The sequence below is a fragment of the Gymnogyps californianus genome, chromosome 13 (genome assembly GCF_018139145.2).
Source record: "Gymnogyps californianus isolate 813 chromosome 13, ASM1813914v2, whole genome shotgun sequence".
NCBI lineage: Eukaryota > Metazoa > Chordata > Aves > Accipitriformes > Cathartidae > Gymnogyps > Gymnogyps californianus.
Window position 1 is genome coordinate 144,070 of NC_059483.1, and position 24,717 is coordinate 168,786.

Here is a 24,717-nt window from a genome sequence, read left to right on the forward strand (position 1 = left end):
GCCAAACAGACACTGTCAGCCTGCTGAGGGACTCCACCTAAGCCAAACATCCTTACAGGGCGAAGTCTTTCCATGAGAGAATAAGACCATGCCTAGGACAGACAAAGCTTCAAAATTCATTAGTTAAGGCGACCTCTGACTTAAGCCAGGCTGCCAGGCCCTAGTCTATCAAACTGCTGGAATAAGAATGTCTAAGAGAAATTACCTCTGCAGACCCAAGCTGACTAAACCTACAGCAGCCAGCGCAGCCCCTGGCCTAGACTGAACTACTCTGGCTCTGACAGCTTATGATGGACCATGCAGCCCCACACCTCCACCCTGCTGGACTCCAGGAGACAGTGGTCACTGACAGTGGCTGATCCTATCCCAGCACTGCCCCTGAGCAGTTAAGGACGTCAATTAGATCAGGAGAACTTTTCAGTAACAATCTTAAATGCAGGGCACAGCTCTCCTTGTCAGCCCTGCAATTTCAAGTCAAAGCACACAACAAGCAAAGAAAAGGCTAAGGGAACTGTATATTGGTTCGTGTCCACCAAGGGACTGTTACAAATGGCAGAAAGACTTAAAAAATTTCATCAATGATTTATGATTTATACACTCATAACGCAAACAGAAGTGGTGTTTCCAGCTGGGATCTAAAATGACTTGTTGTGTCCTAAAGAAGTCACAGCTCTACTCTAGCAGCATGCTGCCTGTTCCCTAAGACAAAAGGGACACAACTGGAAATGCCCTGAGATTCTGTCCAGAACTACTCTGTGGCACTGGGGAAAAAAGAGGGCTGTATTGCAAATGCTGCCAACACAACAGAATGGCACACATGGCATAGGGATGCACTCATATAGGTTCCCAGGTCACCACCACCCTTGAACCTTCCACTAAGTCCTTCCCTGTGCCTGCACTCCCGCAGACACTCTGTTGCTCTGATATCCCCAGGAACTGATGTTCCTCTCTTAACTATGATTACTCTCTTACAATCTCAGATTTTGTCCTGTTCTCTCCTTGTACATGCTTCGTAAATATTTCAATACTGCGCAACTGCATGCTGAGACAGATGATGGTGGGGCAGTGCTGAGAAGGGGACAATGAAAGAGAGCTGAAGATACGATATTACAACTGAAGACATCATATTATCCCCCCCAACCTGTGCTCAAAGCACTGCAGCAGCTGGAAGGTCTGTTTAGAGAAGCAGAAGCTGTGTCCAGAAAGGAGACATTCTACCCACTACAGATACACAGTGCTGCAATGGCAAAGGCACAGCCAAAGGATCAGCCCATTCTACAGCAGCCGGTTTTGTTGTCCAGTATGTCAGTGAAGCACTCCCTCTTTCCTGCCGTTTAACCTAGGCTTTAGCTGCACAATGTCCTTAGCCACTGTGGGTCTAATACAATGAGAAAGAAGTATGGCTCTTCTTCTTTAATTTTTATTTATTTATTTATTTGCTGCTTCTTTTCTTTCTCTGGCCTTAGGGAGGAACACCAGAAAGTTGCTGATGTTTTTCTCTCCAGAAAATCAAGGCTGAATCACCACACAGCATACATTATGCAGTTTGATAGGAATTTGGCTTTGCTAGATGAAACCTGCCTTAAATATTCCCAACTGGCTACCATAATTCAGGAGTTTGAGGTAAGGCTCCCATGGTTTTTTACCTGCACTAATGCATGGTTGTGCCATAGGGCTTACTCAAAGATATTTTTTCTGCAACTCCACCAGTGTTCACACAGGGTAGAATGGGAGAATAGCTCTCTTCAGACATCCTGGTGCTAAAACTGAAGTGAGGTGTTCACATGTGCATGATGTGTTTCTGTTTCTGTGTCTGTGTCTCTTGCCCTCGCACCCCTGTGTGTGCATACAGAATGTATGTTTGTGAATCTACAGATCTGTGAGTATATTTTGCTGAAATATATGCACATAGTGGAGTAGTTTCTCAGTCACATTAATTTATCAAGCTCTTTGAGGATATGTTAGAGTTAATAACTATTATTATTACCATCTCTTCATATCTTCTCTTCTTTCACTGCGTTTTCCATCCTTTCTTTTGTACTGGGTCTGGCCAGGATGAAGTTAGGGTTAGCCTGTATAGGTGCTTAGCTGCTGGCAGCGATCAACCCACAGCATCTTTACAATTGCATTTCTCTGCATTTTTAAATGCCTGTTAACTGCTTCCTCTGTTTACAGAGGATGTTGTGACAGGCAACACTGAACTGCACAGGAAGACACAAACTCCACTGGCCAGACACATACAGGGTTCTTTTCATCTAGACTCCCTGAATGATCTGTAACCTCTAGGCCTGTAACCTCTGTCCCTCTAGCAAGAAACACGTATTTTCCAGTTGTGTTAACTCAGTCATCCATGCTGAATAACTGAAAACCACCATCAAGATATGTGACAGAAATTCCATCATTCCTGATTACATTTTAAAGTACTGGCAATGTGGCCACTTCATGTAATTTCAAAAGCATAAACCCATATGTGGATGGAAAAGTTCAGGTGGGCTACACTGACCCTATTGAGCTAAAATGGTTAAAAGCTATGCTGCTTTATTGTGGGTCTAGAACCCCTGTTTCTTATTATCTTTATCTGGTAAGAGAAATAACAATGTTTACTTGGGTGGCAGAGGGGCTGTAAGGATAAATTAGTGATCGGACCTTAAAAGTTATTTAGAATGCCAGCTCTATGGAGTATGGATTGTGTTTTTGTCTGCAGCATGTGAAATATTAAGGATAACAATTAATTTCAAAAGACATTTGGAAGTCAGCATTTACAAACAGATACCTTGCAGTTGCCACAATTATTTCCTGTTAGCAGCTGAGGGGAGCTCTGATGGCTCACGCTGCTCTGAACATGAACTTGGCAAATGCAGGTTTTCTACTGAAAGCCCGTATTCCCAGCATCCCTCCCAGCCACATGCCTGCATACTTCTGTCTTAACTATCAATCCTGAGAATTAGCTCTTATTTCTAAGAAAGCAGGTGAGGCTTTTCCTAGGATGAGATCAGCAGGATTTTGCCCTAGAATCAGTGAGCTTTGTAACTTCTTGCCCTCTTGCGTGCATGCATACACACACAAATGAGGGAGAGGTGTGTCTCAGTCCTTTCCTATTGCATTTTTTTAAAGCATGACCACTATTAGCTTTCCAGTCTAACAACACAGAATTTAGGGCCTCATCTTGTTTCTGGCACCTTTGACTTGAGTATGGGGGACTGGGAATGCTCCGCACAACCCTGAACGCACATTTGGTGAGAGCAGTCTGCCAGTTAGAGGAGTAATACAGTAACATGAAGCATCTCTACTGCCTTGGAAAATGCTGTCTCTTGCCAGCCTTCCCTTAAACAGTCAGATTCCTATTCTTCTTTCGTCCCTTCACAAGTGGCAAACACTTCAGAAATGTTGGTCAATGAACACTGAAACCCCATGAAACTTGACTGGGTTTTGGACTCAGGCCTTGTAAGGAACCAGCTGGGTTTTGTGCCACTCCTCTCAGGTCCTGTAAGCTTCTGTTTCTTGGTGCCTCTGGAGATGTGCAGACTTTTGAGGATTGAGTTTTGTGGCTTACTATTGGTTTTGCAGCAATGTTGTGACACTTAACAGATATATAGCAAGTTTCCTGTTTTAATTGAGCCCTTATAGAATAGAATCATTTAGGTTGGAAAAGACCCTTAAGATCATCGAGTCGAACCGTAAACTTAACACTGCCACTAAACCACATCCCTAAGCGCCACGTCTTTGAAATACCTCCAGGGATGGTGACTCAACCATTTCCCTGGGCAGCCAGTTCCAGTGCTTGATAACCCTTTCGGTGAAGAAATTTTTCCTAATATCCAATCTAAACCTCCCCTGGCGCAACTTGAGGCCATTTCCTCTTGTCCTATCACTTGTTACCTGGAAAAAGAGATCAACACCCACCTCGTTACAACCTCCTTTCCTGAGCCTCCTTGTCTCCAGGCTAAACAACCCCAATTCCCTCAGCCGCTCCTCATAAGACGTTCTCTAGACCCTTCACCAGCTTTGTTGCCCTTCTTTGGATGCGCTCCAGCACCTCAGTGTCTTTCTTGTAGCGAGGGGCCCAAAACTGAAGACAGTATTCGAGGTGCGGCCTCACCAGTGCCGTGTACAGGGGAACGATCTGGCCACACTAGTTCTGACACAAGCCAGGATGCCATTGGCTGCCTTGGCCACCTGGGCACACTGCCGGCTCTTATTCAGCCGGCTGTTGACCAACACTCCCAGGTCCTTTTCTGCCGGGCAGCTTTCCAGCCACTCTTCCCCAAGTCTGTAGCATTGCATGGGGTTGTTGTGACCCAGGTGCAGGACCCAGCACTGAGGCTTGTTGAATCTCATACAGTTGGCCTCGACCCATTGATCCAGCCTGCCCAGATCCCTCTGCAGAGCCTTCCTACCCTCAAGCAGATCAACACTCCTGCCCAACTTGGTGTCATCTGCAAACTTACTGAGGGTGCACTCGATCCCCTCGTCCAGATCATTGATAAAGATATTAAACAGAACTGGCCCCAATACTGAACACCACTTGTGACCGGCCGCCAACTGGATTTAACTCCATTCACTACAACTCTTTGGGCCCGGCCATCCAGCCAGTTTTTTACCCAGTGAAGAGTATACTCGTCCAAGCCATGAGCAGCCAGTTTCTCCAGGAGAATGCTGTGGGAAACGGTGTCAAAGGCTTTACTAAAGTCCAGGTAAACAACACCCACAGCCTTTCCCTCATCCATTAAATGGGTCACTTTGTCATAAAAGGAGATCAGGTTAGTCAAGCAGGACCTGCCTTTCATAAACCCATGCTGACTGAGCCTGAGATGCGATGACATGCAATGGGTCAAATCTAAAGGGTAAAGGTAAAGAGAAAAATGCTACTTCTTTTCCATGTGTGTGTTAAATCAGATCACAACCTCACTTTATTTTCTTGTAAACACTCTCTGGACATTGAGTTCCAACTCAGTCACAGGGAGATGCTTTGCTGTATTTTGCTCAATTCCGTGTCTTGAAATAAGATACTAAAAAGTTGCAGGCAGAAGAAACTTTCAGTCCAAATAAAGGAACAATGACAAGCTTCATTGAGATCTGATACCTCTGTCTTCAGATGCCACCCTAAAATCTTTATCCAACCTTTACCTTCTAAATGGTATTCACTTTCCTCCCTTTTCCCTCTGAGTCCAAACTATTTGTGAATGATGCCACAGGAAATAAACTGTTTACAGCATTTCTTTATAGTCACAAAGACAATAGCCCCTAGCAAGCTGGGTAAATTGGGAATGGTTCAATGGAATTTGTGCATGCAACTGGTAGCAAACTTTCATAGTACACATCAGGTGGAGACGACAGTTTGCTGCTGAGCTCACACATCCCTGATCTTTGTGTTTCTTTTCCCTTCCATTGAGGACAGCAGAGCTCTGGCGGCAGCCCTCAGAGTGTGAAACACCAGCTTTTGAAAGTGGTGCAGCGTGTCTTCCAGTATCGTGTGCTGCTCACAGGTCAGTAAAATCTCTCTCAAAGGTACTCAGTGGAAACCCTCCCATGATGTTCTGCGCCTCCACTGTGCCACATGTTGATGCCAAGACAGCTAAAATAGGGCCGAAGCAGTGTGGGATTTCCTGAGAACTTCAATATGCTTAGTACAGGATTCAGGAAATGTCAGGGAGCCTGGGAAGGAGCAGGCGCTTCTTCAGCACAACCATGCTGAAAGGTCACAAAAAAGTGTAAAGTCAGGTGCTTTTAGCCATTCCTTCTTGGCTTTTTCCTTCTGTGAATTAGGAGGGGCAGAGTTCAGCCTCACTGCCAGCAGACAGGTTTGATTTTATTTATGTCAAGGGCAATTATCAGAGACAGTAGGGGACAGTAGTCCCTAGCAAGGGTACTCTGCACTGCATCCTGTATGACAGTGGCAAGAACCATCTCCTTCTACTCCATCAACAAAGCAGTTGCACCCAGTACTGCACCTTAAGCCCTATGGACAGTACACCTAAGGCTAGTGATAAGTTTAAGTCAAAATCCCAGTCCAATTTCTCTGCATTGTAGGAGGCAGAGATCCAAATTTTCATTAACAGTACATTTACAGATTTTACATTTACAGTAACACCTTCCCTTTACATTCAGGACCATATATATCACTCCCACCTGGAGTCTCTCCAAGGGGGGTTGTGTTCCCTCTGGTGGCTCATTCTCTGCAAGCCACAGCAAATCTAGCAAGTCTGAGCCTGTGAGAGGAGCAAGCTTTCTGAAGCAGGATGTGGCCCCTAGAAAGAATTGTGAAGTTTAGGTTTGTAACTAATGAACTGGTTGGGGAGGAAATGGTGAAATGTAACAATGAATCTCAGTGTTGTTGAGTAATTTAGTCAGATCAGAACACAAAAGAGCAAGGATAGACATAAAGATGGAGAAATGCTTTGGGAGTATGTGTATGTGTGGGTGGAGAGGGATGCAAGATGAGTTATGTGTGGGACAGTAAAAAGGAAGCCATAAACCTTGCCCATACTCAACAGCCGATGAAGGGCACAGCATATTAGAAGGCACTCCTATAAATGCAGCAGAACAAAATGACCATATGAAATTTTTATTCACAGCACAGATTAGCAGCAGTTTCATCTTGCTCCAGACACTTTGATCAAGGATGCAACTCATTATTCACAGCTGGTTTTGCTTTTTTAGTACGAGCAATACAAATGAACACCGGATGCCAATAGTAGGAGTTTTTTTCTGTCTGACTTGCTTCCCTCTCTGGGTGTGTCTACATTAAGGGCAACTTTCCAGATTTGCAGGTTGCAGTACTTAGTAATCTCACATGATCCTTACAATGTTTTTAGTACACGCACACAAATACTGCATCGAACAAAAAGGACTTGGCATGTCCCTGTCAGAAATACCCCCGCTATGCTCCGTTTTCTCTGCCCATTTCTGTGGTCCACAAGGTAAATTGCAAACATGAAGCATAGTATTTTGTGAGAGAGCTGGAAGGGTTTCAGTGCAGCTCCAGTGATTGGATTCTGTCTATGCTTGAAGCAACTTCAGCTCCTCCTTGTCCCAGGTACTGGCACTAACTGGGAAAAGGAAAGCTTTTGTGTGTAGTGAGATAAGGTCTGCCGGATTAAGATATTCCAGAAAATAGGTTTACTGCTTCAGTTCTTCACCTCAAGAAACCATGCCCCTCTTTGCCTGCTAGGACAGAGTGGGTCTGGAACAGTGCAATCCTTCAGATTCTCTAGAGAGCATAAAAAAAAATTAAAATAAGCAGATGTACTTATGTGTTCATAACTGGCTGTTTCTACCAGATAAGGAAGGGTGTTTTATGAGGATATTGGTTGCCAATTACTGCACTACAGCCAAAAGAAATTGCCCACTCAGTTAATGTCCATAGCCAAGGACAGAGCTTGCAGCTGTGAAAAGGAATGCTAAATACTGCCTGATAACAGCGCACAACCCCTTCCTGCCTGACTGAGTACAGGCAGCTGCTTTCCTGAATGCATGTAAAAAACAGGTAGATTTCGGGACGCCAGGGAGGGCACAGCACTAGAAAGAGAAATGTATATGGATATGACATTCTAGGGAATGGATATCCATGCACAGCACCTTTCTCAGCACAGAGGCCTAGTTCTTGGATGCAGAATTTAGGAGCCTGGATTCATCAGAAAGATAAGAATGAAGTATTTCAGGATTAGGCTTTTAAAATGGTAGCACTCATATACTACAGTCATTAAAAGCATAAAGACCCAGACAAAGAACAGACAGATGATCCAAGGCAAGTAGTCCAAATAAAACTGACAGGTTAAAGGTTTGTATATAATGCAAATATAATTCCTGTAAATGTAAGTCCTATTGTGTGTATTTTACAGAACCTATTTTCAGAATGTGATTGAGTTCAGTAGTAATCATTGAACTCTGCATGTACAGAATGAGAGTCTCCTTCCTGTATCTATAAAATGCATATAATTCATTTACTATAAATATAGAAAATCATCCATTACAGCCAACACCATTCATTTAGAGGGGAAAATAGAATTCATTAGAAGAACAATTATTTATAAAGTGGTGCTACTCAGCAATTCTCTTGGCTGAGAAACAAGGAAGTATTTTTGTCACTCTCTGTTTATTCATTTATACCTGCCAAGTTATGTGATGAGACCAAATCTGTATCAATGCTCTTGCATTGATTCTCAAAGTAGAATGCAGTCAAAGATGAGTTTTGCTTTGGAAAGAGGCTATGTACGCTTAATTATTTGGGAATAAAGTGATATGGGACATTACTCTGGATGCCCCATCCCTGGAAGAGTTCAAGGTCAGGTCGGACGGGGCTTTGAGCAACCTGGTCTAGTGAAAGATGTCCCTGCCCATGGCAGGGGGGTTGGACTAGATGATCTTTAAGGTCCCTTCCAACCCAAACCATTCTATGATTCTATGATTAGGATTTTATGTTTTAGCTAATAACACTACAAATTATATGGATCTGTATTCTGATTACTGGATGTCTGTGTTTGATTATTTTCTACAGATTACTTGAATAATCTTTGCCCTGATTCTACAGAGTATGAAGCCACACAAGGTAAAATGAAATGGGTAGAACAAAAATTCTGCTTTGCTAACTCTGCTTCTAAAGAGGTACAGGATCTATACTGGTAGTATATGGAAGAGAATTATTTTCAAGATTTCGTCTTAATAGGTTAGATGTAAGATCTATAAGAACTGATTACTAATTTAGACAAATTATTTAGGGCAAGAACCCTATCTTTTTTTCATTGAAACATGTAGGCTTCCTATAGTTTTGACACGATGAACTTACAGAAGAAGAAATTATCATCTATACAAGCATGGTACAGATACTGTAGTTCTGCCACAGTCATTGGGGAAATCCTAGTCCTCTTTGGATTGTCCATATTTGGATATAGTCATTGTGAAGCCAGTTGGGATGGCTCCACCTGCTTGTTTGTGTACCATTATCTATGGTATGCCTGCTGTGCTCTCTGAACTTTGGAGAAACCCAAGAGGTTTGAATTGTGTATCTGTATTCTGGATTCCTTAAGCCTAAGTAAACTTGAAAGACGTTGCATAAAAATCAGTTCTCCACAATCAAGAACAAATCCAGATGTTCAGCTGCTAACACCATCCTTTCCAACACATCAGATGGATAAAGCAGAAGTCTCTTACTCCCACTGACATCAAAGCAAGGTTTAGCTGTGGCCTCAGTGGGAGTAGCTTCCAGGCTGGAGTAAGCAGGACTAACATTGTATTAATGAAACCAGTTCACCTCTGTTACACTGAGTGTAAATCCAAACCAACTCATAGCAATAAGGTCTGCGACTGACTGAAGGTCAGTCTGTTCTGACAAAGAGTAGAGTCTCGTGCAAAATTTAGGACCCTAGTCGCTGACAGTGGGACTACAGCTATACCAGTAATTTAAACAAGGTCAGGGCAGACGCTCAAGCCCTGTGGCCACAATTGCCTATCTTGTTTGTGGTTAGCACACGCTTGTCACATTTCTGGCCAGCGATGGCTAGCATGCTCCCAGATTACGCCCAGAAACAGATAGGATGCCCTGTTCCACAGGGGAAGAGATTTGAGATAAGGACCTGAGCCATGTTATGCCACTGCTCTCAGGGCCAGCAAACATGCCCTGGCCCAGGTTATTTGCCAGTGGAGAATCCAGGTGTTAATTCATGTCACCACTTCATACACACTTCTGTCAGAAAGGGATGACCTGTCCTCTCCCTCAGCAGTAAGGGGAAACAGGTCACCTTCGACTGGCATACTTTTGGATGGCAAAAGCTGAGTTACATTAATCTCTCCCTACAACAAGCTCCAATTGCCAAAAATCTGCAACTAGAAAACATCAGAGAAAGATTTTGTGCCATGCTAGGTGCTTAAAAGGGACCTCATGAGCTCTCTCGGTCAGCACAAGTATGATGCAGAGTTTTGCACAAGAGAATGACGAAGGGAAGGGGAACTGACGGCACTGTGCCATGTCTTAAATTTGCTGGGCAGTTGCATTCTGAAGGTGCCAAAGAAGTTAAAGGAGCTGCTGCTGGGGATGTTGTTTGCTTTTTTTTAAAGATGCCCTTGCAAACAGAAGAGATTGGGGTTATTTTCCTACTCTTTTATGTGATTTATGGTGTTTGTGTTGCTTCATCCCTCAGCTGCCTTATTCATTGTTTCTGAAATCACGGACCGAGCCAACGACAGCATGCTCCAAGCGGTGAGTCCTACCATGACACATGCTCTCCTGATCAATAGTGTCTTGTCTGCACATCTGCTGAAATGAATACATATCTCTCCTAAATTCTGAAGCCTCCTCCAGGGTGAGACTCAAGGGTTTATACAGATCTGGTTTACACTATTGCAGATATGGAGTAGGTCTATGACCTTTAGTGCAGCTGTGCAAGATGTAAGTCACCACAGCAAGCAGCACAAAGTTTTTTTCCCTCTTGGGGTTGCTGAAATGGTATGTGGAGCAATGAGGTGAGAGATGGGAATTTTTATGGTTCTATTTCTAGCCTGGATGTTTTTAGATATGAAATGTTGAAGACATCACAAATGTACTGTCAAAGATACATTCTGAGCTCATTTACATAATTTTTCCACAATTCTGGAATCCCATTTTACTTCAGAAGAACAGGTGATGGTTTATAGTCTTGCAAATGATCACACAACCAAATAGACTGGCCAAGACTTTCATAGGTTAGAGCTCATGTCTAAATTCAGATTTAGGTATCTAAATAAGTTATATAGTTTTCCAAAGTAATGAACAGTTTCTGTAAGGTCAGTGTGATTTATTAATATTGCTTACATGGTATTAGAGTCCTAATTTACTGGCAAAGATAGCCTGCGTATAGCTGCTCTTATGATCATTTGTTTCCAAGGATCTAGGTCTGATTTTTGTCTAAGATGATAGGAGTTTTCTATTGACATCAGTAAGAAGCAGTGTTGGGAGGCATAGGAGGCAGTGGAGAGACTGTCAGACACAGGATCCAGCAGGTTCCAGAGGAATTCAACTTGGTGGACCTCTGGGTGATAACTAAAGGCAGTGCCTTTCTTTTTGCCATACTAGCCACCCACACCTGCACCTGATTCTCTCCTGAGGTCCATATTTGCTTTAGCTGCACAGACCCAGCATTCAGCTCAAGTAGTTATAAGTACCTCCAGTCTTCGCAGTCTAATGAAATGTTGCTCAGTAAGACTGTCGTTTCAGAGTCATTCTGTAGAGTGGCCAGATTACATTTCTTTTTATAATAAAACTCCAGGCTTGTTAGACATAGAAAATAGTCATAATACAGGCCAAAATTTTAAAAAATGCCATTTTAAGCACTTCTTTTCAAGGCATTTAGATTACCAAGGAGTACGTGCAGTTGCTAAGGAAGATGTTGACTATTACGTGGTTTGTGTTCAACAGCATGCATATTAGAGAACAAAGCACCTCATTCCAGGCATCCTACATTTCATCCAATAGTGAATGGTTACACTGAAGTGTTTCTTTCTCAAAAGGTGTCTCATCTTAAGCATTTTATCATTGCATTGGGTCACAGGGATTTCAAGTGATTGAGAGTGTATCATATTTTTGGGGAAGCTTTCACATTTTACTTCTCATTTGAACATTGCTGAATTTAACATCCTGCACTGGGATTTTGTTGTGCCTTTGCTAAATTAAAGACCTCTTTGGCATTGCAAACATCCTTCCCTATGACTAATTACAGATGGCATTCAATTCACTTCTTTATTATTTCATTTACTGATCAGAGAGAGGGTTGTTAATAATCACTGAGGCATCAAAACATGAAATTCAAGAGACAAAGAGAAAAAACACCTGAGCATCAATGCAGACAAAGGGAAGAAACAAAATATCAGCCTTCTTAGTAAGAGCTTGTTTTCAGGTAGGATTTTAAGGTTGAAAGAATGAATGCACAGGAATTGTTAGGGAAAGACACATGCTGGAGGCCATTACAGCTACGCACCACCACTGCTGACTCAGCATATTCTCTTTAACGCCTTTGCCCTCTGGCTGCAGGGGAATGGAAGCACTGGGTGAGGCAGTGAATTCAGACTGTGTGACATGGTAAAAATGCAGTAGGTCAATTAGATGAAGGATGTTTTTAGCAACAGCTTGGGAGGTAAGAATGAAAGAGTCTCAAAACCCAAGGTGCCCTTCATCTGTTAAAACTGAAGCTTTCACACTTTGTTCAGAGAAGTGGAAGCATCTGCTTGCAGCAACTGAACCCAAGAGCTAAGAATGTCAACTTTTGCTCACATCTGGAAATCTCTGCTGCTCAGGTTTAAAAGCCATGTCTCTGATATGTGCGCCAAGGTCATAAATGGAGCCCATGTGTTTATGGGCTGTTTCAGAGCACCAAGTTCAGTGATGATCTCTTCGTGGCCAGTGACAGACAAACCCCAAGCCTTCTAATACTTGTATCAGAAAGGAATAAATTGTAGTTAAAACTACTTACTATTTCCTGAATAGAGAAACCTGTCTTCGTGGATCTGCCTCCTTCCCCATCTGATAGCTAGAAACTGAGACTGAGGTTCTAAACCTGCTTCTCCTGAAGCCAGTGGCAAAATCACCACAGATCAATATGAAGTCCGACTGGTGGGTTTCTGGTTTTGTGCAGAGATGATCTCAAGCCATGACAACAGACCAAGATTTTGAGCATTCTGAAGTTCAAGGTTTTTAAGGTCAAAACTCAAAATTCAGATCTGCATTTTTCACTCAATACAAACTTAAAAAAGCCTGGACCTATTGATTTGGTTTAAGTCCATTTCTGCTTTTCTGCTCCAAGCTTTTCCACCCCCAACCCCATCCTGGCACATCTACCTCAGAACACATTCCCCCTTCATACAATAACATCAGCCCATTTGCTGTGTTGATGTGGCTCTGTGACAACTCAAACCCTTCAAACCTTCATTTTAAAGACAGCACTTTTTTTACTCCTCCTGATTGCTAAGGAAAAGTTCTAAACATGAATCATGTATAAACAAAGCAGCACACTCTCCTTCAGCAAGCAGACAGCCTGAACACCTTTGCTGAGTGTAAACTATCATCAGCTATGCTGATCTCTTTAGTTGCTTACTCTCAGCTTTATTTAAAGATACTTTGGGTATCAGCACAAACTATTTTGTCATCAGCCATTATAGTAGACAGGATGGGGACAAAAGTTGGGAGGAAAGTCTTTGTAGATGAAATGGTAGTTGCATTACAGCCAAACATAATGGTGAAGGAGGAGAAGGAAACGAGAGAGAAAGAAGCATAACAGAAAAGCAAGATGCATGGAAACAATGATGTTCATACAGACTAATTCTGAGTGATGTTCAGCATTGACAACAATAACCAGTAGTTAATTACTACACAAACACTATTCTGTTACCAAGACAAAAGAACAGACGTAGATTGCAGGGAGGATGCGGTCTAACAAGTCTAGAGTTTTATCATAAAAAGAAATGTAATCTGGCCCCTCTACAGAATGACTCTGAAACTACACACTTACTAAGCAAAGTTTTCAACAGGTTTGATTCTGATTTTCTTTCTCCTCAGGCAAATAATTTATAATCTTACTTTTCCATTATTAAAGCATTCTTTGTACCAAAATAATAAATATTTCATCATGAAACTGAGATCTCAGGAAAAGCTTCCACAGTAATCTCGGAGCTTTAGGGATACCTGTATTAGAGGTTGAGAACTGTAAGAGCTCAGTTCCTAACATATCAAGGTCACACATCTTTTTCTGGCACCTCTGCTTCCTTAGATTTCACTCAGATTTATGGGAGATTTGTATGAATACTTTTCTGAAGTTAGAAGTAAACATAAGTGGCCAAAATCAAATTTGCTGTGTTGCATTACCATGCAATGATTTTATCTCCACTAAGCTATGCTCTAATTTGAAGAACATCATCATATCGTCTGAGTTTTACAGATGTCACAGACTGTATAATAATTGCTATTAATAATATCTGTTTTGGAACAATTTCACCACAAATTCCACATAGATTTTTACACTTCATTTTTTATCATATCATTAGAGCACATCCGCTCTATTTCAAAACTGTGGCCTGGAACAGATGAAACAAAATTTCCTTCTTTCCCATCTGTGTGAATTCTGTGGGTTTTGTGAAGGCGCAGGTTCATGAGAATCAAAGTTCAATATTCTGCTTAGTCAGAGGTTGTCCTCCTGAATTAATATCCCATCCACAAAAGCCACAACCAGCAGTTCTTTTCTTTCTCTCAGATTTAAAAAAATGCAAAGAATTTAAGAAGTTACTCTAATTACAGAACAAATTGAACAATGCCACTCAAGATAGAGCATTAATAACTTGTCATGTATCTGGTTGAAGTTCTAAGCAATAATTTAGACTTGGCATGTACCTGGAAGGAGGAAGATTTCTGCTGCCACTTATCAACTCATCAAACTACACTCCAAAAATCTGACAGGAGCATTGAATTGTGATCTACATTTTCTGCAGAATATCAATGATTCATTATTAGCTTTTTTGGTTTATGATAACAACACTCTAGCAGTTTTTCCCTGGGAACTATTAACCCAGGATTTTCAGACACATTATGCTATTAACTATCTCCACAGGATTTTCTTCAGGTAGGAAAACATTATTCGCAATTTACAGATGTGCAAACAGAGGCATAAGGCATACTATCACCACATAGTATTAAGTCTATGTGTAACTCTAGGAGACGTTCACTACTTGAACTAAGCAGGGTTTGTATTGCTCTCTGAACTTCTACAGTCTAATAGAGGCCCTGAGATGCTAAGAGCTATAAATCATTGTTGCTATTAGCAGCTGGTGAATTCCTTGGGGAGGCATTCCTCCTGCATAGACATAATGATAATACGATGGAAGCTGCAGTTCACTGCTAAAACGGCCAGAGAAGGATTTCAGCCACCCACATCTGCAGTACTGGTTGGGTGGAGCTTTGTTTACATTTTTCAATCGTAGCTTGTGAAGGATATTTGAAAGGAGAATGATGACAGTTTTAAGGAGAATGAAGAAAACTATATAAACAGGGAATTTTAGGGGAACTGTAGGGAAACTATAACCCCCTCAGCTGCCCCCATTCCCAGATAAATCACTGTCCTTCACATGTGATGGCTGTTTGACTTCCTACAGGAAATGAGTTTGATACATCTCTCTCCATTTCCTGGTGAACATGTGTCCATACTGCAAACGTCAGCATTACAACAGGCACCTTTGCCAGCAGTCCTAAGAAAAGCTGAGGTGTATCTCAGCTGCAGCAACTTCTCCTCTCACTCTTGTAGAAACCCCAATGAGTAGTACTAGCATTGGCCATGAGTGTGCTCACAGGAGGGCACTGCCTTGTCTGCAGATGAAGAACTGGTTTCCATTGTGGAAGCTGTCAATTTGACAAGTTTTGCTAGGGCTAAAATACCCTTTAGTGATGGGAAAGTCCTTTGTAAATGTCTTTTGCAAATGTCAGCTGTCCCATGATCCCTGGTATTTCCTGTGCTATTAGTTTATACATTCTGTTTCCATTTTGCTGGCCTATAGTATTTTAGAAGTGACCTGAAAAATTCCATTTGTTACTTCCTGCATTGCAAAAGAGATTCGTGACGGCTGAAATTCTTGAAAATGTGTCAACTGCCAGTTATATTGCATGGTCACAATGCAGCCCTGTGCTGGTCAAGGCTTGTAGGTGTTTCCGTATGTTTGATACGCAGTTACTGATTAAGAACTAAACTTAGTATCATGCTAAACAAGTGTAATATTTCACCAGGGCAGTAACATACGGAGGTATTTCAGCCTTATCTCAAAAAGCAAGCTGAGATAGGTACATTAATTGTGTTAGCTGAAATCCAGGGTAAATTAGCCTTGACAGACCATCATGTTGACATGGATATGCTCCTTCTGGTATCTGTGATAGCTTTCTTAATTAGCCGATTCTGTAGACAGCACTGATTTGTATCAGGCAGATACATTGTACGATCTAATCGAGTCTAACTAAGCCCAGGGGTATCTTAATGCCAGTCAATGGAGCATAGGAAAAGAGACCATTATCTGTCATAGCACAAAACTGTAGTCAAAGGCTGCCAGGTCATGAAGCTATATCAAATATGGTCCTTAGTCTGTAGTTTATCTGGGTGTGTAACTGAGGATTTATGATACAATGGCTAACTTAGACAAGAGACTCCTAATTTTTAGACATATTCCAGTAATGACTCATTGCTGCTGTGCAGCCCATTCTACTGTTCTGACCAGATAAAACTACAGCTGAATCCTATGTACAAGCCTCGGTTTTAGCAGCCTCACCTGCTAAATGGAAGGAGATTTGAAAAGACTCTAGCAATATTGCAAAGGTACAGACATCCCTTCTTCCTCCTTTGTATATTCATCCAATACCATCTTTTTTTATGACAGCACAGCCTTAGCTAGATTAATCTTATTTACCATCTTAATAGATAAGTTCATGTCACATGCCAGTGCCCACTGACTGTCTGTGCTTTAAGGCCAGGTAGGCAGTTAATAGTATCAGAGTTTGATAATGAACTTCCTGATTTTTGCAAAGCATCAAAAGAGAGATGCAGCTTCATTGCGTGCTTACTAGTTAACCTTCTAAATCCCCTATTGCAAAGCCATTAATCCGTTATCACAGAATATAAACCTCCAGATAATACTAGCAACAGTCTTACAGTATCAAAGCATGCTTTGGATTATCCATGTCATGCCACTAATGCACAGGCCTTTGGAACAGATACTGTAGTTTGTCTCTGCTTCCAGTTTATTAGTTCCCAGAGCAAGAAAGTTATCATCAGAGGCCAATGTATAAATACAATAGGGAGTTAGCAGGCCCTTTTGAAGGTGAACTGAGGTATCAGAGGTAACAGGACTGTATAAGGCCACAGCAGATGTGAATGCAGGTAATGAGGTTTTATAAAACCTGTAAGGCTGGAAGGTGTAAAATCCCTGGGCTCAGTTCTCTCTGAAACCTAATGCTGTAATACCACTTTTAGAGAAATAAAATTATGAGGAGGGGTGAGAGAAGGTTTGCCTGCTTGTCTAAAGAACAGTCACCATGCGGTCTCCTAAACGCTGTTTCTCTCCCCCAGGAAAACTTGCAGAAGCTGGTACACATTGAGCACAGTGTGAGAGGGCAGAGCGGCCTCCTCCAGCCAGGAAGGGTGAGTGCTGCAGGCAGACCTATGCTGATAAGGGCATTGTTTCCAGCCAGCTATATCTCTGATTGTGTGGATGGCCAGGTTTCAGACCTCTACAGGTGTTGTTTACTGAGCTACTGTGATAAGAGGTGGAGCACTGGTTTGTGTAAAAAGCCATCACTCTGGCAGTGTGCAAAAGAGATGTGCCGAGAGCCTCAGGCTGGGCAAGACATGCATTGCCCCTGCTTTTACACAGAGCAGCCATTTGACTTTTCACTCCAGCTGTCCTCAGCCACCCCATGTGTAGTGTGTTTTGATGGAGCTGCTGTTTTCCTCCCTATATACTCCTGTTGAAAGGTTGCAACACTGGCAGGAATCGCTTGCAGCCTGGAAAGGCTCAGAGTTTTATTTGGCTGGGTAAGAGCCTTAAATCAGGGGAAATTATTTGTTTTCAAATTTTTATTCTCACCATTCCCCAGTGGTTCTTTTAATGCAAGACATTATTTTTAAGCAACACATGAACAGAAATGTGGGAGAGTGTATAGGTCTGTCTTGCTATCCATATCAAATGCAAATTTCTTCTCCTGGCTTTCAAACCTGCCCAGTTTCCTCAGCTCCAACCTGCCTCTACACTTCAAAAGATTTCTTTCTTGAATTCTGCAACTCTAAATTTCCCTTCAGTCCACCAATATCTTTAGCAAAATGAGTTTTCAAGGCATGCATACTCATAGCATAAGAATCCTCATCGGCCAAATACTGCAGTGAACCTCTATTTTTTTCTCTAACATCAGTATTCTCACTTGCCCTTGCCAGGTAATGCTTTAATAAATTCTGCAAAGCCCAGCATACAGAATTTGCAGGACTGGTTTCTTGGATTATAAATTGTTCTAGCGTGGAAAACTACACCAGATTCTGTTCTCCATCTGAAAAGAGTAGATGACTGTTAATCCACTGATGTAGTTCAGTTATTCTAGACCTTTTCAAATGTTACTGCAATCAAGTTCTAGTATGCTGGTTTAGCTGCTTACATATATAGTCCTATCTACATACATAGTAACAATATGGACCAACAAAGTATTGTGTTTGCAAACATGTACAGATTATGTACGCAGGCATAGTTATGTGGATGTAGCGTGCTGAAACCCGAGGTTTCAGCTTTTCTTTTTGGTCTGTCTATTTTAGAGGATTTTTAAAGACCAGAGTTCTTTTCTGAAGCCCATTACATGTTAGCTTTGCAATCTGTGACAGTCACCTCTGAGCACAGTCCACAGTGCAGAAGCAGTGGGCTGAGGACAAATGGGTTTCCCACCCATTCAGTACTGATACAAATGCAAGCCACGCAGAGCAGCAGGGCTAACCCAGGCAAAGACTAAGCCAGATCATAAGGAGTAAGGCTAGAAGCAAGTGTTGAGGTATCTATCTCTTCCTGTGCTGATGAAAGCAGTTAGAGTAGCTCTTTCCCCAGGAGGAATATTCTCCTTTCTCAGTAAGATTCAGAATGAGAAGTCTCAGGATTACAATCTGTTTTCTCCTTCAGATCTTTGTTAAAGAGGGAACATTGATGAAAGTCTCTGGCAAAAACAGGCACCCTCGGCATTTGTTCTTGGTAAGATTTCTTTTATATTTTTACTGTCTCTTTTGTATCTTCTCCTGCACTTATGCAGCCCTGAACCCTGGCAGAAAATTTCGGGCTGCAAGTCATTTAACCATCAGCAGTGATGTGGTGAGTCAGTTTCTGTTGTTAAGAGGGCTGTAGCCCTTTTCACACATGTCCCACTGGCCCTGCATACAGGAATATGGGCTGTGCAGCCCTCCATTTGTGCCACAGCCTTGACTAGGCCATAATTCTGCAAAGGAGTGCAAATTTCCAAGGTGATCAGGAGGATGGGAGCTCCTGAATACTTTCAGCAATTAAGCTTCACACTTGAAAGTCCAACCCTAAGGCCTTAGGAGATCTGATTAGAAGCAACAGAGAACACCCTACTGCTCAAGTTTATGAAAGCTTTCTTTGGACTCACTTGCGAGCGATTTGTATCCTCGAAGCTCAAGGACTGGGTTTTAGTTCCTGCTGTCCACATCTATGTAAATTACCTGATAACTGTGTGCAGTGTGTTGGTATAGTCCGTCTGAACACACACCTCCAGCTTCCTGTTGATTAGAGCAACAGTTTTCAATGACGGTTTGCAAAATTCTTCTAAGATAGTCAAGAAAAATGAATCTTTCATCACTTGGCTGGAATACCCTTCACAAGGGTCCACATCCCTACTGCAAAAATTGCAAGTATTTGCAAATCAAAACAGGTGAAAAACCACTGTTTAGGACATATGCTATTAACACTCATGCTTTCTGTTTTGCATTACACACTACATCATTGAGCAGTTAGAGAGTATCTCAGACTCCAGGCTCCTGAGCTCTGTTCTCAACTTTTCAGGTAGCTTATTGTGTAGCCACAGGCATTTTTATGCATTTATTGGTATGAAGGGCAAAATAATACTTGCCTGTGTCTTAGGAGTTTGTTACCTGCTTACCTGTTCATGTTTGAAAAATTCTTTAGAAGTTTGGCCCCAGAAAAGGGCCATAAAAAAACGAGCATTACTGCTGCTATTAACATTAAAGTACTGTTTGCAGAATTTATTTTAAAATAAATGGCTTATGTGCCTGGAATATGTATTTGCTGTGGCCTCTGTAAGTGCTGACAGCTTTTCACCCTGGGACCATTGTGAGGAGGAGAGATGGATTATTACAGAAGTCATACATTTTGCCATTAATTCTTATTTCTCCCTCTTATTAATATTTCCTATTTGTGCATGAGTGGATGCACAAGCTTCTTTGCCTCCTCGATCATGTATTGCAGTAATAATCAAAGCTCAGATGGGATGGGACACAGTGCTGGCACTGCACTTTTCTGATGGCTTCATTGGTTTCTGTGAAAATTCAGACTTTCATGTACTGAAAGTGATGGATTTCACCCAAATCTTCAAATATGAGATTGCTGCAGTGCTGTTTTACTGAGTCAGCATCAATGGACTGTAACAACAGCAATAAATGTCAAAATCATGACTTTGTTGCAGCCAAGGGAAAATGGCTATGCCAGAATCTCCAGGAGCTCGTCTTAAGAAACAGTGTTCTCAGCAGTAGTAACTCTGAAGCCTACTGATGACCACTTCATAACAGATGATACTTGCTTCCTTACTGATCTCTCTTCTGAAACACTCGCCTTTGCTAGTATTACAGAAACATTTTGGAGTTGTGGCTAAAGCTGGGACCAAATTCCAAGAAGTTGTTACCATTTTGTCTTCCAGTGTGTTCATAACTGTCATCATAACCCACTACTATGGCAAATACTGAAGTGTCACAAACCTAGCTATTATAACTGAAATAGAGAATTTAAAAGGAAGATCAGAAATCAGGTTGGTAATAAACATTGAGAGGAAAGTAATTTAAACTTGGGATAAAGTGAGATAAATTTCAAGTAGTCCAAAATGGTTGTATCAGCTTGAAGGTCACAAGAGGCTGAAAGTATTACTGGAACAAAGAAAGCACAGAAATGAGTTTCTGGCACTTTCTAGTTTAGGAACTATTTTTGATTCCTGGGGAGAGTTCAGCTGCTCAAACCCAGATGTTAGCTGCAAAGAGGGAAGTGTCTCTTGGCATCTGGAGACATTACAGTAGCCAATGTCCTGTTGTTAATAGATGCTCTCAGTATTCAGAAACAGCGGTTTTTTCTTCCTTTCAGTCAGAAAGGCAAACTGTGACCAAACGTGCTGTCATGCAAAGTATGTAGTGGAGCTAGACTAAACCATAGTGGTCACTTTAAAGAACCAAGAGACACATAAAACTGGCTTCTTTCCTGCTCTAACACACTAAAGTTGCGACCACTTCAGGCTTCCCATATTATGTCTCCTGTTGGGGTGGGGCGGGGGATTGGATCTTGGAAACAGTTTGAAACTTACTAGCAAATACCTGCCTTTGGGTTCAGTGATTTTTTTACTCAGTCTCCTCTACCCTGAAAGCTCCTCAGGTTGCAGAGCAATGCCATGTATGGTGAAATTGCAGGAAAGCGAGTCACTGTGGAATATGGTAATTCCTGCATTAACACCTGAATGGTTTTGCATTATCTGCTTATCACTGCTAATGCTGTGGATTCTCTGTTGTGCCACTACCACTCACGCCACCACCACTCATGCATTGCTTAATGGACTATTTAGCCTGTGGATACATTAAGACAACTACTGCATAGCTATGGCAACATATTTTCATCTTGGCATATAGCATCTTTACTGCATCAGTCTTAAGGCCCTACCATCACTGCCAACGCTTTTTTGTAACAGCCAAGGCCTGCATGAACATATCCTTCCCTCTGCCAGTGCACCTAGCTCAACCCATGTGCTGTCTTGATTCTGATGCCTGGGGACACTGTGTGGAAAAAAAAAACAACCCAAAACCACAAAACCCCAAGACTAGAATAATCTCCTAAACACTGTCTCTTAAAACCCACATTTATTTAAAGACCTTATCTTCTAAGGACCATATCTTAATCCTTTGAAGCTACTGGCAAAACTCAGGTAGGATAAGAATTTGTCCTAATGTATTAATCAAAAAAACCCTTTCAGAACTGGCTTTTTTTTTGATGCTTCACATGTCAGCTGCCACTCAAAAAGATCACCAGAAGCTAACATGTATAGGTGTAGTTTGGTTTAGCTTTGGATGAAATAAGTATATTTACCTTAGCTACCCAAAACAGATCTTTACATAAAGAGCATTTTCTGGAGTTCTTAGTAGTAAACTTACTCTGACTGAAGCTAAATCAAGCCCAGGACCTGGAGAGAATTTCAGTGGAAGAGTGTACACTGAAGGATAACCCTGAGCATTTAACCCCTACACATCCCGGGAGATGAGCCCACCAAACTAAAGTTGTAGTTAGAATATGCTATAAAAATTGGGTGCATGCCAGACTCCTACTTGGCCTGTGCATTCAGGGTGTGCTTTGGTGGTGGGTGTGCTTGTGCTCTGAATATATGCCCATAAGGAGCATTCTATGTGCACAGCCCATATAGGCATGAGTGTGTAGGACACACATTTAGGGGCTTTTGATGTGTATATGTTTCTGCGGGTGTATGTTGTGTGTATCACAAGGTTACTTGAGCTGGCTGTTTTGTGCAGGCTGATGGTATTGTTGAATCTGATGTTTCCTGGCAGGATGTTTGGTGAGTTTTGCTGTGCGCCTGTTTCCTGAGTCCAGTCTCTGTTTACAAGGATGTTGGGGCCTCTTTGCAGCATAGTATGGGCTGCTGACACTGGCAGGCCCCCTAACTGCCCCCCAACCACAGGACTTTGCAACTCAGACACTGTCTCTTATCTCACCCTTCCAAGAATTTCTCTACAAAGGCTGCTTGTGTTGCAAGTGGGGTGCAGGAAGCTGCTATCAAATGGGAGACTGTTTAATGCTCTAGCTGGCAAGGCTGGAGTATAGGAGGTTTTGGAGTCAGAGCTTGGAAAATGCAGACCCAGCACACATTCAGGCTGCTCCACTGACACTCAGGGGATGTTTAACGCAGACTTGAATAGAACAACACAGGGTTCATAATGAACTACCCTTTAAAACATTCAGAAAAACCAAACATGTGATAGGAACTTTTAGACAGCGAGTGCATTACGTATGGATGCCAGCAGTTCAGCAGAGCATAGATAAACTTGTTTGGATCAATAAATTTGGACACCGTAGGTTAGAAAACTTGCACTGACCTCTAACATTACTGGGTTCCCATCACAACAGAGGGGATTATAAAAAGAAGGGGGGAAAAAGAAAAGTAGTAACAGAAAAAAAGAAAACTAAAGAGCAGACATACCCTTCTTTCTCTGTGTTATCAACTGTTGTTTTGGGGACTGTGTGGGTGCATGGAGCAGTGCAGAATAGAAATATTTACTCCCATATCAATATCTGAGCAGTTTCTGCTCAGTTTTCTGGCAAACAGGAAGTGGGTCTGAAGCTCAAGGACTTCTGGGAACTCCCCTGAGGGTTGTGGCAGTCGATCTCTTCTACCACAGATTCCTGAGGGGCTGCAAGATCAGCTTTTATCACGGCCCAGTCCTCACTGCTTCAGAGAACAGTGTGCAGTGTGAAGCAGAGGATGCATAAAACCATTGGTACTGATGCTAGTTCTGTCCATACCGTTCATATAGCCATCACTCAGGTCTCCAGTGTAGATGTGGCAAAGGAGACAGCAGCGAATGCAAACCCTTTCTTTCTTCATGAATATGTGTGACTTGCTGAGCAAGCTTTGAAATATTTGTCATAATTTCATTGTGTCAAGCTGTGGCTGGTGGGACCTCAGAGTCACAACCCACCCCTATATACTGTGGGGGAGAAAAACAAGAGGGAAAAAACTCCAATGAGCAATTATAAAGCAAAGTCCTCACTAATGTTTAATAAAATCTTGGGATATTAACCAGAGCTGTCATGATAACGGTATGCACCAGGGTGTCAGCCTTAATCAACAGTAATAAAAGAATGAGCTGCCTTTTAAAGAAATATGTAACTTTTTAAATAAATAAAATAAATGGAGTTTGCTGTTCAAGAAACCCAGTAGCACATTATGCCAGAATCCTGAAAATCTCTCTTAGGAGTTCACTTCCTTGGGCTTAGTGCCCATAACTAGTTACCTTTTCTTGTGGTTTGAAACAAGCCTTAAGTACTGGCACTGATGAGTGGCAGAGGAAGTCCTGTTTTCTCATATAATCCTTTGAATGTTCAGGAGACAGCAGAATCACCAGGCAAATACGACATTTCACTAGTATTCTCTTATTTCACAGAGTATTCTCTTAATGTTAGCAATAAAGTCTGCCCGCCTTTTTACCTTTTTCCTACCTGGCTGCTGGAGTCCTAGTTGCTACTAGCAATATCAAGTGAAAATAGCTTTAATCTGTTTTTCACTGAAAGGTTTACATTTGCTCAGTTTTTTCTACCTTAGCCTCCTAGATACTTGGTGTGCAGTAGGTTGTGATGAATTTTCTGGTTATGCATAGCCCTGGTTAAACGGAATCATCATGTGGTCACTACTATGCAGGTGTCACTGTGCTGACTGGATTAATGTTAGCATGGAGGGTAATTTATGGAGCAATAAGTAAATCACAGAAAAACTCTGTGACAAGCCATTTGTCACCTTGTTCTAAGGAAATTCTATTATGTTGTTGCAAAAGAGTAAATACTCCACTTCAGACTACAGAGAAGAGAACATGAGACTCCTATTCTGACTTGATAATATGCTTTTATATACTCAGTTGAGAAGTGTTATATTAAAAGAGCTTTAAACTCCACATGAGTTAAGACTTACTAGAAGGACACAGAGAAATACACAGTAGAGTGGCCAATGCAGGAGAGCATGGGAGTCTTTTTGTTAAAATGTTAGAATGAAATGTTTCGGCTTTTTCTACAAAAATATTGGCTGATCCTACTCAGTAAACTCAATTCAATTTTTACAAGTAGTAAAATTTGAAGTAAAAGTTTTGGGGAAAGTCACTCTTCAGTATATTTTGCCTCACATTAATGGGAATCTGCATTTTAAAGATGGGCAGCTAATGCACATAAGCCTGATTTGCTGTGAAT

General features: G+C 41.8%; 1 protein-coding gene across 1 annotated transcript in view; it reads left to right on the forward strand.

Moving 5' to 3' along the window:
* The window catches only part of FGD5 (FYVE, RhoGEF and PH domain containing 5), a 105,487-nt gene that overhangs the window by 61,788 nt on the left and 18,982 nt on the right, over positions 1 to 24,717 (forward strand). Inside the window, exons 6-11 of the mRNA XM_050904786.1 lie at positions 1,467 to 1,623; positions 5,399 to 5,486; positions 8,498 to 8,548; positions 10,137 to 10,195; positions 17,064 to 17,135; positions 18,649 to 18,717. Coding sequence (XP_050760743.1) covers positions 1,467 to 1,623; positions 5,399 to 5,486; positions 8,498 to 8,548; positions 10,137 to 10,195; positions 17,064 to 17,135; positions 18,649 to 18,717 — 496 coding nt within the window. The remainder of the gene's footprint in view (positions 1 to 1,466; positions 1,624 to 5,398; positions 5,487 to 8,497; positions 8,549 to 10,136; positions 10,196 to 17,063; positions 17,136 to 18,648; positions 18,718 to 24,717) is intronic.